Here is a 17,311-nt window from a genome sequence, read left to right on the forward strand (position 1 = left end):
AAAACAAACAGCTTGGAACACGTTGTCTCATTTGTATCTGTTAGCTGTCTGCTGAACTAAACACTGAACGGCCTTTTGGGGGACTTGGTTGAATCCATGTGGCACTTTAACAACAACCACACTTGTGACAAATTGCTCTCCATAAAACAAAATACCAATAATAATACAATCATGAATAGCTCCTTAAAATATGTTCTCATTAAAAGTTGTACACATTCCTTTCACTGTGGCATTTCTTTTCTTCCTTTGTCGCATAGGTTGTGTGTAGCTGTTAGTAGATGAGAGTCTCCAATGACCAGTGCGGGGGTGCCTGGATAATTGACGTTGATGGCCGGGACACTGAAATTGTAATTTTGCAAACACAGCATGTGGGCATGCATGACATCACTCACATTTGCTGCAAGCTGAGTTTGAAAGTAAACAAGCAGCTGTCGTCTTCTAACAGCTGGTAGTTCGTCTGTTGGCGAGTAACACGTGCAGAAAGATTGGTAAAGTTCTCCTGCTCCATCTGGTCGTAGCTCCTTGCTTTTGTGACACCTCATGGTTGCCGCTCCTCACAGACATAGCTCGACACAGTTGGAGCATCAAGGGATGACAAGTGACCGAAGTCCAAAAGCCCTGATAGTCTCCATGCGATACAAATGGCACTCTTGTAAATATCTTGCCGTGAAGGCGCACAACAAACAACAAGTGCAGATACGCTTCGACAAAGAACATCATATCCAGAAATGCTGGAGAAAAAAAACAGTCCACAGTGGGTTTACATGTTGCATAATGAACGTGAAATGAGAAAAAAAAACAAAAAGGTGTAAAAGTACTCATGAATGAGAAAATGAGCAAAGCTGTTGGAACAGGCTGCCAACTCTAAGGCACCTCAGGCATACGAGAGAACAGTTGAACTGCCAACCATAGTGTAGGAAATAAACAGGTGGGAACAGCACAAAGTAGCACACAAGCCACAATAGTGAGCGCCGCAACAAAACTGGAAACAAAAATAGCATGTCACATGCTTGGCGTGATCTGAATACTAATTCGGATACTTCAGTGTGGGTGATGTCTCGAAAAACATGAGCAGGTAATATTTCAACCTACAGCTCATAGCAAGATGAATGAACAGCGAAGACAGTTTTGGAAAAGATAAAAGAAGGCAGCTTTTAACTGCTGGCTTTTATCAGAGGTTGCCGCTGGCTACTTGTTTTGCTGCAGCCGTGCCCATACAGCATATCTCTTCTTTGTGACGATAATATATAATATTTCGTATGAACCTGGAGCTAAGAAGCAAAGCATGTGGCAAGTCGCTTGTCGCCAAAATGCTCAAGTGCAGTCTCTGAATGGGGCTAGCAGTGCCAAGAGCCTCTCAAATAGCCACACGCTCTCCATTATTTCTCGCCTGTTTCCCCTTTGTTATTGCTGTCAATATTATCATTATTGTTATTGATATTATCATAACACAGTTACAGTGGCCACAGCAGGCCGTTTCCTTGACAAGCGCGACATTGTTTGTGGTTCAGTCTCATTCGCTAGGTGTGCACCAAAGAGTCACCGACTAATTGGTTTGCGGTTATTCAGGAGGGAATGGGATGCCACCGCGATCAGACGCAGGCTTTAAAGCTGGGTGAAAAGTTGCAATTTATATTCACAATTTTATGGTACATGCCACCGCAGCCCCCCCATCACCAATCCCCTCCACCTCCCCGCCTCGAGCATCCCTCATGTGTCTTCATCTCCTTTGTCTCGATCGCGTTCAGTTACGTGTATGCTTCTTCTCTGTACAAATTCACCACTTGTGACTCTCTCCTCCTCATAAGGTGGTGCTTAATGACTCGCCAAAATGCGGTTACGTTTGAAGGTCTCTTATTCTGATATTAGCATTGTTGCCACTGCACTCGTGAAGCCCTTCGCGGCCTATCCTCGGGGTTCCATTCTGTTGAACTGGGAGCACAAAGCTCAGGGTTAGAGCGAGCTATGTTTGCAATTATCGCCAACAAGAGGACAAGGAAGAGGTTTTTCTGGTCTTTTACAAGTTGGCGTGAAAACGCAAATATGCACCAAAGTAGCATTTGTAGTTTTACTCAATGCGCGCTTGAGTGGCTTTAATCAGGGGAGGATGTGTGCCCCCTCCGCCCTGCTCTGCATACAGTCGTCGTTGTTTTTTTTTGTTTTTTTTTAATGGCCAGTGTTTTTGGCATAAAACATCCATACACATGTTCATCATGAGGGTGCAGTGCTGACTTGCGGTTTTATGTGTTTGTGTTACCACATGTGGAGCATTCCAGTCTTCACTCCTTTGTTGTTTGATACCACTAAAAAGGCGGCATGCAAAACACATTCAAAATCTTTTTGGCAAAGCCGCTTTGTTAAATTCCCTTTTGAAACAGGGGCGCCCACATTTGATCCTCATTATTTTCTATATGGACGATCCACAGTGAGTGAGGTGTTTTTGGATGTGTCGGTGGTTTGGGGAAAAAAAATAAAAGAAATTGCGTGAACCTTTTTATTATTTACAGTATGTCACAAACTATCTTCTAGAACAGCTGTCCTGAAGTGTATGTCTGATGTGAATCAAACGTAAATATGAAGAACGTTTTTCTTGTCAAGCATCAAGTAGCGTGACCAATTTTTGGGGCAAGGACTTTTTCATTCAAGATTCTTGTGCTACAGTGAAACTCCTCCACAATGAAACCTACATGGGTGAAAATACCCCCTAGTGCGAAAAAAATGTCATGCATGAAAGCCATTCCCACTTTTCTGCTCCCCCTACGACGAAAAGTCCCCCTGTTCCGTTATAGGAAATCATTTTCTCTGCTCTTGCCTCGCAACGAGATTCACTACAAGGAAAACAAGCCTTCCGCAAAAGTCTAATCCAAAAGCGACCACCACACTGGTTTACACATCCGCAGTAGTCCAGGAAGTATTTGTTATTGTTAGTTTTTGTGTGTGTTTACATCTGAGATCAAATTTGCTACAGTGAAAACCCCCTATTGTGAAAAATGTCTTGCTGCAAACATGATTTCTTTGTAGAGGAGTTTGACTGTAATTTGATGATGCGCTTATTGTCATGAGTTCAGATGGCAACATGGGATGTATTTTAGAACCCGCATTCTTCATTGCGTCTTGGAGCGAATCAGGGACTCGAAGTCACTCTTTCAGTTAAGACTCAGTATACGACGGCTTCATTATTTATTTATTTAGTTTTGGGGGTTATTTCTCATCTGAACTGGGGCCTATCACAGTTTTGTATGGAGTTTATCTTATTAACGCCATAAAGTGGGAGGACGACCGGACGTGGCCTTCGAGAATCACCGTTCTGTTGCGTTCCCTTGCAGGTGGCACCCAGAAGTGACGAATCCCGACATTTGCACCTGTACGAGGAATTGGACGGGCCGCACCCGACACACGCTAGGTAAGAGCTACTCTTTCTTCCTCAATGCAGGGGGACAGGGACAGGATTATGCCGATCTTTGTGCCCCCCCAAACACCTCCCATACACACGCACACTTACACACCGACATATACGGCCCGGGCTAATCCTCTTTGGAGCTCATAATTAAATCTGGAGTGTTTGCCTTGGGAGTGTCTACCCATCCCAGGAATAGGACTGATCAGGTCTCCGGAGAATACGGCACCGGCAGGAAGCTTATGCGAACAACCAGCCTGAGGACGCTCAGCACGCGCAGCCTCTCATGTGGCTTTACTGCCGCTGTGTTCACTCCTTGTGTTTGTTTAGCTGCTCTCCTGTCAAATTAGGAACGTAAACGCGTGTGGCTCATCAGTTCTCTGTTGAAGGTTTCACATTAGTGCCACGCAGCAGTGGGGCGCGAGGATGCAAGGTGAATGTAGAGAGGACACCAGTAGGGAGATGAGGAGAGAGAAAAGTCATTTCACGGCTTATTGGGCCGCCTGATATAAGCGAAAGCAGGGAGTGAACCAAGAGGGCACATCACGGAGCAGAAGAATGAGGAAGAATTCAAACTGAGACCTGGTGACATTGGATAGTTCAGAACCAACAAGAGTTTTTTTTTTTCATTAGACTATGTGGGTTGATATAAAAGTTAATCAAGATGGTCAAATGTTTTGATGTGGATTGCAAAATATGATATATTTGAAGACGGGGCTTCATATGGTGACCCTTTCCTTGAGCTGCTTTAGTCCAGCTTCAAATCTTGGCTCTGTGTGGTTTGGATGTTTTGCCCGTGCCTCCGAGTCCTCCGGCTTCCTCCGTCATTACAAAAATGTGTGTGTGTTAAGTGACAACTCAAAATTGTCTGTAGGTGTGAATATTTTGATCAATGCTTCTTTTTTTTAAATCTCTGCACTGTGATGAATGGGTGAGCAGTCCAGGATGTAGCCTGCCTCGAAGCCCAGTGATTCCCAACCTATTGAGCCCAGGCGCATTTTTGAACTCGCACGACACACTACCAAACTAAATTGTTACAAAAACCCTCCTCAAAACTCACTTGTATTCTTTGGCATTCGACTCAGCATGACTTAGATTTGTTCTTGGTTTTACTGTTTGGTGCTTTCTACCGCCTTTATTACCGATTTGTCTTACTGTTTATTGTGCATGTTAAATTGCTCCATGTACAGCACTTTGTATGCAGCGATAGCTGTTTGAAAGTGCTCTATAAATACTGTTGACTTGACTTGACTTGACAAAAAGGATACAAATGTAAATTTCATACTTTTTGCCATCTAATAGATCATTGATTTGTTCTTTCTTTCACTATAAGTGGCTGGCATAAAGATACATAATTTTTAATCATTTTCTCACCAATTAAGTGAAATTTGAAGTTCCCGCAGCGCACCGTTAGAGCTTTCGCGGGACACTGATGTGCCCTGGCACACTGGTTGGGCACCACTGCTCTTGCCCATAATCACGTAAGATAGGCTGCAGCTCACCTAGATAAGGGCTAAAAAAACAAACCACCATTGCAGAGTTACTTATTAATAGTGATTGTTTTCATGTTTAAGATGCGCATTGATGGACTGTATTTTGAATCGAAAAAAATGAACCCGTATTCAATGAGTGTGAGCTGTTTTGAATTATTTTTGGCCTCACACCTGCTGCTTGTCACCAGTGTGTACAGTTTGAATTTGCCTCGAAAGGCGAGAGAGAATCAGAACTCTGTCGACGCGTGGCGCTTCACATTACAGCAAGGGGGACAGGCAGCGTATGTTCTCCAAGTGTTGTTTCATTTTGTTTCTTCATCAAGATGAGAAAAGAGGAGGAGGAGGAGCAAGCAACCAAGAAAATACAGCAATGAATAGAATGCGTGCGTTTCTGATAGGTGAAGTTGAACTTGTTGCAAAATGCCCTCGGGTGCCGCTATTATTGAAAGCCATTTCCTCTCAAAATGAGTGCGCCTCCGCCATTGGCCTGTCTCTCATTAGCATACATTTGGGCTGCCTTTGTGTCGAGCTGGTCCGGTGCCGCAGCTGGAAGGAGGGGAGAGAGGGAGGGAGGGGGGTGCATGGGCGTGCGTGCGTGTATTTGGATAATTTACAAGTGAAGCGCCTCACAGATGGGATTGCACGAAGAGAGGGTGGTACTTAGGATGGGATCAAATTGAGGCAAAGTACAGTGAGTGTCAATCTGCAGCTGCAACTTTGTCCCTGCGAATGAAAGCACATGTGGGTGGGGTGATGCCTCATTTCAAGACCACAATGTACTAGTTTTGTGTCTTTCCCCTTCGTGTTACTCCGGTGTCTGACGTCATCGGCATTGTGGCATTGCTCAATCAAACTCGCTTGTTTACACTTGGATGGACTCAAAAGAAGAGGAGTTTATGCTTTGCCAGTGTAGTGAACAAGATTTTAAGCGGCATGGAGGCCTCGCCCCAGGCAGGATGATAGTGCGACTGAGCTGCTGGTCTGCCTCTCCATTAGCTGAGGGGTACAACCCAGCCGGACGCCGCAGGCCACGTGTGCACGCTGACATATGGATGACATTAATATTATTACCAATTCAAAGCAGCAGGTCAGTGGCACAGTGACCCTGCCCCAGGTTATCCAATCGCAGCCCCTCCCGTGAACCATTCCCTGAACGTGATTGGATTAGGGGCTCGATGGTGGCGCGTTGTCGTTTCATGCTTCTGAAGAATGGGAACGTTTGGAAAGGTATACGTGTGTGTGTGTGTGTGTGTGTTTTATATATATATATATATATATATATATACAGTATATATATATATATATATATATATATATATATATATATATTTTTTTTTCAGGTTTCACTTCATTGTTTTGTTTGCATTCCCGTGTATTCCTTTGTTCCACAATTCTTCACTCTTACTAGTATGCCTTTTTCACCAAATTGCCATTTCTGATGTCAGCTGCCGACATTTTGGAAGTTTCCATGTGCATCTCAGTATGATGCTGTCAGGACTGCTGGGAGCTCCTCGATCAAATTCATGATCAACATGAAATACGGATAGCATGTGATGCTACAACAGTCCTCTTGACTGTCCACAGCGTGCCTGAAGTACTTTCAGTGGACCTTCCATGGACGTTAACATGCATGTGCATTTTTAGCCTCTTGGGTTTCTCAGTAAGTGAATCCTGTGGCATGGTTGAAGACCAACGTGGAAGAAGAGAGGACACCTGTGTCATATTTTGGCAAGTGGTTGGCGTTGGCTCCCAGTTTTTTTTTCCCCCAATCGTGGTCAAATTGATATTTGTTACTTGCTTGCCATCCATGTTTGAGATTTCACTACTTTGGAAATAATCATCAGCTTTAGCCATCCAGCTGCTGAGGCACTCGTTTTGAACTCATGCAGGGAGCTCAATGCAAGTCATTTAATAAGCATAAAAAGTACTGGGGAGGTATTGTTTGTTTGTTTGTTTGTTTTGGGGGATGGGGGGTTCCACAGCGGCTCCTTTTGCATGCTGCATTTCAGACCGTGAAACAACCTTTTATAGTTCATAATGAAACAATATGCAGGGATTGTGGGCTTTTGAGTTCCCATGCCGTGGCCGTGACCCCTTTCTTATCGGCTGGCCTGTTTTGAGTGTGCGCAGAGGCTGCTGTGTTTGTCAAGCTAAACGCATTTGAGCTCACGGAGTCAGCGCTCGGAAATGAAAGGGCTTTTGCAGGCTTTGTCACAGGCATGGCTGAGACGCCAGTAGTGCTACCTGTTTACAATAATACGGTGATATTGTAAATCCTCCCGCCCGCATTTGTTTGTCTCCTCTGTTTAAGTCTGTATTCCTGCATCCCTTCGCCACAAGTCTTTTCCTGAGGATGGGAAAATGGAATCATGGCATCATAAATAAATCAAAAGGTACCCGGTAACCGTTTTGAGGTCTTAGTTCTCCCTGTGAGCTCAATAAGTTATACACAGGCTGCCTTTTACATGACCGCGCGGTATTCAGGAAGCTGAGTGTGTGGAAAGCCAAAATTCATCTTTGCCCTGAATAGAAGAGAATTGAACAGTGTAGGCATGTGGCGAACTTTGAATGAACTTTCAAGCCTCGAGGAAACTCGACACGAGCCGCTACAGCAACTGAGCCTTTCTGCATTCACGGACAGAGAAATCCATCTGTTTCTGTCATTAACTGTAATGTTACAGAAATGTCTGCTTTCAGCATGGCTCCGTTCCATAATCACTTTCCTTCGTCCAAAGTTTGACCTCTGACTACCCTTTCCCCCGCGTCCGCCGCCCCTCCATTGCAGAATCGACTCTCGCTAATAGTGTTCGAGGGAAGGAGTGCCCACATACTTGACGAGACCAGCCCGGCCGCGATACGATGCATTGTTTGACATATCATAGCGAGACGCACAAACGTGGGTAGCTGCATCCTGGGGAACCTGTGCAGCTACCCACACAATCAAAGCCTATTTTGAATAGGTAGGCTGTTGCGGTGGCTTCTGTGGCGCTACACTTTTTTGGTGTCGTGGCACTCGTGTCATTGCGCCTAACTTCAATTGGGTGTTTGCAAGGTTTGTGATGTTTGTGGAGTCTGGAGAACTTCTCCCATGCACTTTGCTCCATTTGTGGTGTTAAATCTGTCGATTGTAAAAATAAACACATTGCTTCCCACAAAATGTGCGATATAGGACATATCTCGGTAATGGCAGGGCCATTGTATGAGTGGACATGTAACCTATTTTATTGGTCGCTGGCAGACACATGAGCATCTACATGTTTTCCTCATCCGTGCAATTAGTACGTTGATTCATGAAATGCAAATCTCATTTAGTTGAGTAACATGGATCTGTGTATTGGCAGTCACCTTAGTGAGTGCGCTTGTATGCTTGATTCTGACAGAGGCAAATGTTTTTTTGCACGCTTTAGTTCTTACAAAATATTTGACGCTACTAACCTCAGGAGAGCAAGCGCAGGGCAGCGCCACTCTTGTCATACAGACACCACTAAATCTTGTATTCACACACTTACGTGTGCGCAAACCCACAAACAGGCAGTGGTACCTCAACTTAATAGCTAAATTGGTTCCGTGGCCCCGTTTGTAGCGTGACATGTTTGTAAATCGAGGTACATTTTCTCATTGAAATGTATGGAATTGGAATCAATCGGTTCCAGACTCCATGTTGTTTTTGTGATAATTGGTGTGCCTTTAAAAATAAATACAGCATATAATAAAAATAAGTGCAAATATACTATGAAAAAAATAACACCCTAAACAAACAAGTCTTTATTGTTCTTTAACTTGAAGTGAGGAGGGGAGGACAACTCCTCCTCCAGTGAAAAAGAGTCTCCTTCCAAAATAGCATAACAGTCTTATTTAGATACTTTTTGTGGTTATTTTTTGGAGGGAAGGTGGGACGCAAAATACGGGGAATCGTGTCTTTTTTGCGTCCAGCCCCTATCCCACTGAGCTGCATTTGCGAGTGTTTGCGAAGGTTGCGTTCTCCTGAGGGTTTGTTCAATGTCGTAAATGTTCCCAAATTAGTCACCAAACGTTTGCCAGATGTTTGCCAATATTTGAAGTGTTTTTTCTTGTCACAAGGAAATTTCCCTTGCGACAGGAAAAGTACGGGCGAACATCTGGCAAACGTTAGGTGACTCATTTGCAAGCTTTTGCGACCTTGTACAAACCCTGATGTGATCGAGCATTTTACTTTATGAGTTAAAACAAAAAAACAAAAAACAAAGACAAAAAAAAACTACACAACTATCGCAATGGATTATGCAAAGAGCCATTTGACATTTAAATAGCGCCAGAAGCATATCCGTTTGTGGATGCTGAGATGGTTCACATAACGAAAGACGTATGCAAGTCGAGGCTGATTTTCTATGTACATTTTGTGCGTAATTTAAAAATGTGGCTAAAAATCCTCATTCAGAAGTTGAGGTTTCACTGTACTTCCTCCCACATGAAAAAACACCCATGTCAGGTTCATTGAAAACTTTGCAAAGGTATGAATGTGAACGTGAATGCTTGCCTGTCTCTTGATGTTTGTCCTGTTATTTACGACGAAGCCCAGAATAGGATCAGCACAGACCAAAGTGGAAGGATAGCTGTCGCCATGAACATAGAACCTGACTGACAGTTTGACCGGAACATGGCTCCTCCAGTCCATTTGTTGTCACACACGCAGCAGTTCACCGAGGTCCACAACATCAACATAAAAATAGTTCTGCATTTGACACGCTTTTATTAATTTGCCTCCATTAATCTTGCAGCAAGGCTGAAGCCATCTGAATGACCCCCGGGGAATCCGGGCTCACCGAGGGTCACTGAGGCCCATTGGACCCTTTTTATCCCCCACCTGCTTAGTCATATACACACACACACACACACACACACACACACACACACACGCTCATATGGTTGAAGGCAAACGCGTTGCTTTTTTTAACGCAATACGTTTGCATATCCTACTTGTCGATTAAATAAATTCCCGGCGAATAAAAGCAAAATTGGGCTTTCTTTATCTGTCAAGGGACTCGATTCACAGCTGGGAGCCTAAATAGTCCCTTGAAAGCAAACCAAAGGGGACCTCGAATGGCTGCACAGTGGCCTCATGGTTAGCGCATCTGTCTCACTGTTCTGAGGTTCTGAGTTCGAAGCTACATTAACATTGTTTATTCCAAAAGGACGATGTTCAAGTTCAAGTCAACTTTATTGTCAAATATGCTCTGAGTGCAACATACAGCACAGACGAAATTCCTTTCCTCTCAACCACAGGAAAGAGATGTTGCTGCAGAAAGATTGGATGTGGTGACCCCTTCCTGATTTCAGGGTCTTTTTCTTTTTGCATATGAATCACACAAGTGATTTGAATCATCAAGCCAATTTTAATATCTCACAGACAGCAATAACACCCTTTGCATATACAAGCTGTAGTTTCTGAAATTGTTTTAAAGGGGGGGAAAATCTGCTCAGGTGTGAGAAAGAATAGTTGTATTCCTAACCCTTGTGAAATTTGGAATGGACTGTGATTAACCGCAATTTTTGGTAAAATGTGTTCAGTTTCCCAGGTCACACCCAAGTGTGATGAGTGGCAGGTTTGTTGAATCAAGAAATCACTTAAATTGTACGCGTGGTCGAAAAAGAACTTGAAATGACATCCCAGGATCTGCAGTCTCCTGCCCTCAGGAAAGGTCGGTGGTCATCATTCTGAAATGCCATTCATGGGAGAGTTCCAAGGCGAAAACCACTGCTGACACACACAAAAAAAAAAAAGAACAAAAAGGCTCGTCTTACATCTGCCAAGAAACATCTTGATGACCCACAAGACATTTGGAAGAAAAAAACAAACGTGTGAATTAGCAGGACAGAAGTTTAACTGTGGTCATTTAGTTGCAAACATTCAGCTCTTTCACATACTAGGTTTTAATTTTCGGCCAGGGTTACTCTGCAATGACTTTTTGGGTGAGGCAGTAGGGGCAGCAAATGCTCCTGGAGTGCTTCAACGCAATACCTTTGCTCACTAATGAAAGTCCTCATGAAATATTGTCATTCCAGAAAGAGATTTGCAGGTTGGATTTCAAAGATGCCTTGTTTGACATCAGTCCTCGAGCTTTTTTGACCCGCTTTGTCACATGAAGTTACATGTTGATGGTCTTCATGCTCACATTTCCTGTTTTTAATTCGGGGAGCAAGAGGCACAGTTTACATGTCTGTTTACCCGTATGAATTTGATGTTTTGGTCCTTAGCGAGCAAAATGTGCTGTTTTTATGTTTTTGATTCAGGAGTAGAGAAATGCTGTGTTGGTGTTCAAATGGGCTTTCAAAAAGGAGTAAGTCATATTTGGGTCCACTTCATAGCTTTTGCCAATCGAACCCGTCTAAATTCTGCTGAATCCACGTCCTTGTGGAAACGGATCTGAACACACTTGAATTGAGCTGCAGCGGCACATTTGTTGTCTGTGACTCCGCCTCTGCTGACAGACAAAGCGGTGCTGTTCATTCTTAGGACCACCTGTGTGCACCGCTCTGTTTGGGTGGTCACCGCAGTCCGGAAATATCCTCATGGCAAGGCGGAACTCGCCCTAAGTCTCTGTCTAGTCTGTGGTGAGTGAGGCATTCTAATTGGCTAGTCAACAGGTGCTGAGCCAGAATCGGCACTGGCCAGCGGAGACGCTTTGGTATGACGGCAGAACAAGGGGAGGCTTCAGCGGCAGGGCAGTTAGCATTAGCCAAACCCCAGCAAGCTTTGCGGGACTCGGCACATGCTGTGCCGTATTTGCAGTCCCTTACCTTCTCTATGTCCCTCTTGTGGGGACTTTGTGAGTATCCAATCCTATTTAACTTCTTTTATCGACTGTAACGCTAATCTTTTAAGGCTGGTATGAGGCAACCAGGTGACACACGGACTCAACAGTAGAATCTAGTACAGTGCTATATGGTCACCTCAGCTAATGGCGTTTTCATCTGTCCCTTTCAGGAGGGACCCATATGATTACCCGAGCCACTCCAGATCTGCGCACAGAAAGCCCGTTCACTACCAAGATCGCCACCGTGACAAAAGCCCGTCCGTCCATCAGCCGGCGTCCTCCAACCAACGTCACTACACATCATCTCCCCATGCCGGACAGCAGTACCGTGCGGTAACGGGTCAGGACGCTCTTCCGTCCCCCGCTACCGGCCGCAAAGAACGCCACTACTATGAGGCTGTAGGTAACGGGGGGGATGGCTACCGGCAGGGCAGCCCAGGTCGTTACGCCAGCCCGGACCGCTATGGCTACCGCGAAGACAGGCAGCCTGATCCAAGACGGAAGAACCCTATGATAGGTGCTGTTTAAATGAAAGTGTGTGTGTGTGTGTGTGTGTGTGTGTGTGTGTGTGTGTGTGTGTGTGTGTGTGTGTGTGTGTGTGTGTGTGTGTGTGTTGTTTTTTCAGTCTGTGAATTATTACCTGGAGAAACCAAACAGACTGCGCTGTACACTTACAAGCATGTAGTTGTATTTAAAATCTTGTAAAATTGTAAAATCTCGGGTATTTAAATGAATGACGTATAGAGCAAACTTTGTGCAGCATTTTTGCATCGAATATCAATTTTTTTTTGTTCCCGACAAAACGGGCTTCACTGGGCAGGAGGAAGAGCACAAGCTCACCTCGACTCGCAGGATGTCAGAATCACAATACAGGAAAAGGAAATGATTTCTTCTGCACGTATTGCAAATGAAATGACTACTTTGTCGTGAAATTTTGAGGTGTTTCCGATGAAATGTAAAACGGTTGCTCAAGTGTCGACTGTAAATAACTTTATCCCCTGTGCCTCCGTCAGTTAGTTTAACACGTTCATTTTTATACAAACATTTTGCATTAATAAATGTGGAAATTCATTTGCTGCGGTCCCTTTATTCCCACCCATGCATATTTCACATATTCATTTTAACTACTACAACATCATTAGTCGTCACTTTATAATATTCAGCCTAATTTCCCTGCACATCATTGGCCATAAATGAGCTCTGTGAGATGACTGATAGAAGTAGCCAGTGTTCTGATAAGGACCAAATCATCGGCGGCAATTAGATCTCCTCCAGGATGATGATTATGGCCCAATTTGCTCCCCCAACTGAAGATGGCACTGATTGGCAAAATTAGTCCTGAAAGGGGGATAATTACTGTAGAGAGAGAGAGAGACTTTTTTTTAATCAGTCCTTAATTAGCGTCAAAGCCAATGGAGGGCAGGCCTATGGTCGTTCGACGCTTCTGTCTGCACCTCTTAAACCAGCATCAGCAGCATATAGACAATCAATCACCTTCTTCCAATTTATTTTCACAAAATCAACTCGTGCCGTCGCTTCTGTCAGGTAGTATAATTGCACTCGGGGATGTGTTGTGTAAACCAGGTGAAATAGCGCCCAACTCCGGAAAGCTTGAACTGTTCAGCGTGAAGTGCCGTATTTGTTTTTCTTCAACCCAAGTTGTGGCAAGCAGCAGATTTGGTCATCAGTGTGCGGAAAATCTGATCATTTACGATTAGTAAGACCGAAACTAGTACATAAACAAACCGTTCAAAATCTGTACTTAAATTAGAAAGTCTTTTTCACGTCTGTATTACATTTATTGTATACTGGTAGTCATACTTTATGTGAATAAAGCTCCAATTGTGTAAGGAAGGTCTAAATGTTTTGAAAGAGGTTGAAGGTTTCATAACATGACTTTCCACATGTTGTGACCAATTTGTTGCGCCTTTGCTGACCCCTGAACAATTAGTCAAGCCTAAAAACGTCAGAAGGCTCATGTTTAAGCGTTGTTATTAATCACTCTCTTTTTTGGGTCTTCATCTTCAACACTGAGAGACAAATGTTTTGTATTAAATTGTAACATTGCATTCAGAGAAGAATGAATCAGTGGCTACGCCTTTCATTGTGAAGCCACACGCAATCACAAATGACAGGGATCTCTTTCCAGATGCTCATCGCCCAAAAACACTTGCAATATCAAATCTTCCATCCGTCCATTTTTGAATCCACTTATCCTCACGACGTTGCCAGCCAATCGCAGAATATAAAATCTTGTATTGTAGAGAATCGAGGCGGCACAGTGGACAACTGGTTAACACGCCGGCCTCATAGTGCAGAGGTCATGGGTTTGATTACATGCTCTGGCCTTCTTGAAAAGAAAAAAAAAGCTATGATGGGCAGTCCCTCCCACCCCCTCCAGCCTGCCCTGACAGCACTCGGTAGCTGCTTCAGCCAGAGACTGTTACACCCGCGCTGCAAGAAGGAGAGATACCGACGCTCGTTCCTACCGGCTGCTGTCAGGCTGCTGAAAAAATAATAATAATAATTAATTAAATGATGTGAAAAACAATTGTAAATAGCACTGTGACCTTATCCATATTTGTATTTATATTGCACTTAATTGAACGGTGTTTGGGGTTTTTTTCTTCTTCTTTCTTCTTTCTACCCACAATCTTGCTGCTGTAGACTGTAAATTTCCCCAGTGTGGGACAAATAAAGGATATCTTAATCTTGAGTGAATTTTGCATGTTCTCTCCCGTGCCTGTGTGGCTTTGCTCCGGGCACTTCCGTTTCCTCCCACATTCCAAAAACATGCATGGTAGGTTAATGGAGCAGTCGAAATTGTCCCTAGGTGTGACTGTGAGCCCGGTTGGTTGTTCGTCTCTGATTGTTCATCGATTTGTGCCTTGGCTGGTAACCAGTTCAGGGTATACCCCGCCTACTGCCCGAAGACAGCCAGTAGATGCTCCAGCACGCCTGAGGATATGCGGGTTAGAAAATGAATGGATGGATGTCAGTGCCTCTGACAGTCTTTGTACCAATAGGAACGGACTTGCTGGCCCTGAATGACTACCGCTGTGGATATCATACTGTATAGTGGTAACCCTGTCTGGGGGGTTTTCAGCATTTTCTAAAGTTAACAATTGCCGTGGCACATGTTAGTCCTTGTTTTGGATGCAGCAGCCTTGCATCTACTTTTACTCCTACCACTACTACTACTACTGCTAATAACAACACAAACAAGAACAACAATGATAATCAGACAAATATATTTGGAGAGCTTTTCTAGATTAGCAGGAACACAAAGAAACTACAGCTAAAATATAAACACAATTTCCAATCACGCCACCCTGATGAGAAAAGAAAATACGCTTGGAGTGGCACATTGAGATTAAATGGTGATGGTTTACTCCACTTTCTGTTGTCTGTCAAGGGTCATAGTACAGATCACGCTTGTTTTGGTTTGCTGGATGTTGAGGTGTCATTCTTCTAAAGCTCACTGTCGTGCAACCAAGATATAATTGCATTGCATATCTTTACCTACACTGGCATTCAAAATTAATTAAAGTTGAAAAATGTCAAAGTGGCTCTTGCGTCTTGCAATTTTTCCGTATAAGCCCCTTGGGGAAAAAAACGGTTTGAACACCGATGGCGTAATTGGATGCTACTCCAACACTTACAAGATACCGTACTTTCTGGTGTTTGTATGGGGCTTTACAACAAAACAATATTTCTAAGGGGAGGGCTACGACATTTTCTTTCATTTCTGTCTGTGCGGTCATTCAATATAAGTGTTGTCTTCCTGCTTCACTAATCACATGATGCAAATAACAAAGATGATTTTTCTTACCTCTCATCATTTAGTGTGCATGCTCATCATGTGAAGATGTTCTCGGAGATTGCCTGATGTTTGAGTCCATTATTTTTTTAAATCACCGTTTGTGAGCACGATTATAAAAAACAATTTCTCTCTGAAACTTCGTGGAAGGACAAGCTACAATGTTCAACGGTGCACCTCCGAGGTTTGTTTTTCACTCCTTTATTTTTCCTTTCACTTTTGCTTGATGAGCATTGCATGAAGGTTCATGAAAGAATTCAGACAGAATGGAAATTGTCATTGGAGTATGAATATTTGTGCTTCCTCAGGAAAGGGAAAGAGGAAGATGAAGCCATTCCCCTGGTCGGTTTGCTCTGAGTTGCGGGCCAATTCTGTCCAACACCTTACCTTGTTAGCATGTGTCAATCAAATGGCATGCTCCAGGGAGGGCGGAGTGGAGGTCTGAACCACTTATCTCTCCCTCACACAGTTCCCAAAACGTCAGGGAGGAGTGGGGAGGAGGGTGTCTGTGGAGTGCGCGTTGCGATGACTCCCCCTCAAAATCCACAAGGAAGTTCCAGGTGAGCAACCACAGTGACCTCGACCTCCTCGCTATCACCCTCGTTCATCTTCTTCATTAAAGGCGCATTCCCCCGTGTTGGCGCGCCATCCCTGCGTCCTTCAGCCGCTGCCACTGATTTCAATTCGGGCCTTGTTAAAAACGTCACAAAGCACGCCACGGCCCAAACGGGCCGAGCGGGCCTTCTCCTTTAATGATAGCATTCGTTAAAAAGCCACCTCCTTCCCACCTTCAAGTTCGCATGAGGCCAAGGGGAATATCCGGCGTCGGATGTGCTTTTTCAAGGGCCCCAATATGCAGATTGGCGCTGATTTGGCTGATGACGCGCGCCAGCTCGCCTGCCCTCCACCCACCTCATCCACTCTCATGTCTGCGGTGGGCATCACTCAACTTGGAGGGTGCTCCTTCAGCCACCGTGTTTGTTTGATATTGTTCACCAGCTGTGAAATTGGATTTCCACACTTGGCCTGATATTAGAAATTATTTCATATCCTGTGCAATATTCTTGCTTGGTTTCTCACCTTGCGCTTTGTTTAAAGGTTCCATTTTTACATCTTCCTGGGGAGTTTTTCTCTTGATTTTGTAGATTTGCCCCTAAAGCAATGTTGCCGGCTGGCTCGGGGTCGCCCACACATCATCTTTTACGCCAACTGTCACCATGGAAACGCGGGCCACCTCTTCTGCTCAGCAGCCCCTTTTTGAACTGATGACATCATCGCGGCAACACAAAGGTTGATTTGTGCATTGTGCGAAGAAGAATTGCTTGCTGGCAGCGCGCGTTTATTTGCGAAACCGGTCCTGATTGTCCATTATCGACATTTGGCATCCTTCCGCGAGCGCACATTAGCAGTACAGTCAGCATGTGAGCCTGTGGTGTCACTCAGAGGTTAGAATCGGATTGTCTTCTCACCAGGAGGGGACTGTGGCATTGGTTAATCCCCTCAGGTATTTTTGTAGCCTTCTCTCCCTTTTCGAGGCATCCACATTTCCGTGTCTTGTCTTTGAACCTCTCAGCTTTCTTTTCATGTCGACCATGAGAAATGTGCAGTGTCCGTCTCACTTAACCTTGTGCCCCTTTCACCGAATTGTGATGTGGCCTGGGAACAGGCTGATGTCCTTGACCCCCCCCCCCCCACTACCACCACCACCGCCGCAACCCAAAAATGGAAGCATGCAACAGTGACATGCACCAATGTTGAACACGCCGAAATGTGTTATCTAATATGTGCACGTGAACAGAACCTTCTC

General features: G+C 44.4%; 1 protein-coding gene across 2 annotated transcripts in view; it reads left to right on the forward strand.

The window, feature by feature from the left end:
* The window catches only part of pard3ba (par-3 family cell polarity regulator beta a), a 141,578-nt gene extending 128,823 nt beyond the window's left edge, over positions 1-12,755 (forward strand). For both annotated transcript variants that reach the window (XM_086128539.1, XM_086128549.1), the window contains 2 exons: positions 3,327-3,403; positions 11,855-12,755. In XM_086128539.1, coding sequence (XP_085984665.1) covers positions 3,327-3,403; positions 11,855-12,212 — 435 coding nt within the window. In that variant the 3' untranslated portion in view covers positions 12,213-12,755. The remainder of the gene's footprint in view (positions 1-3,326; positions 3,404-11,854) is intronic.
* Positions 12,756-17,311: the final 4,556 nt, after the last annotated feature.

This window comes from Hippocampus guttulatus, chromosome 1, assembly GCF_054856545.1.
Source record: "Hippocampus guttulatus isolate MCC_2025c chromosome 1, RoL_Hgut_1.0, whole genome shotgun sequence".
Lineage (NCBI taxonomy): Eukaryota > Metazoa > Chordata > Actinopteri > Syngnathiformes > Syngnathidae > Hippocampus > Hippocampus guttulatus.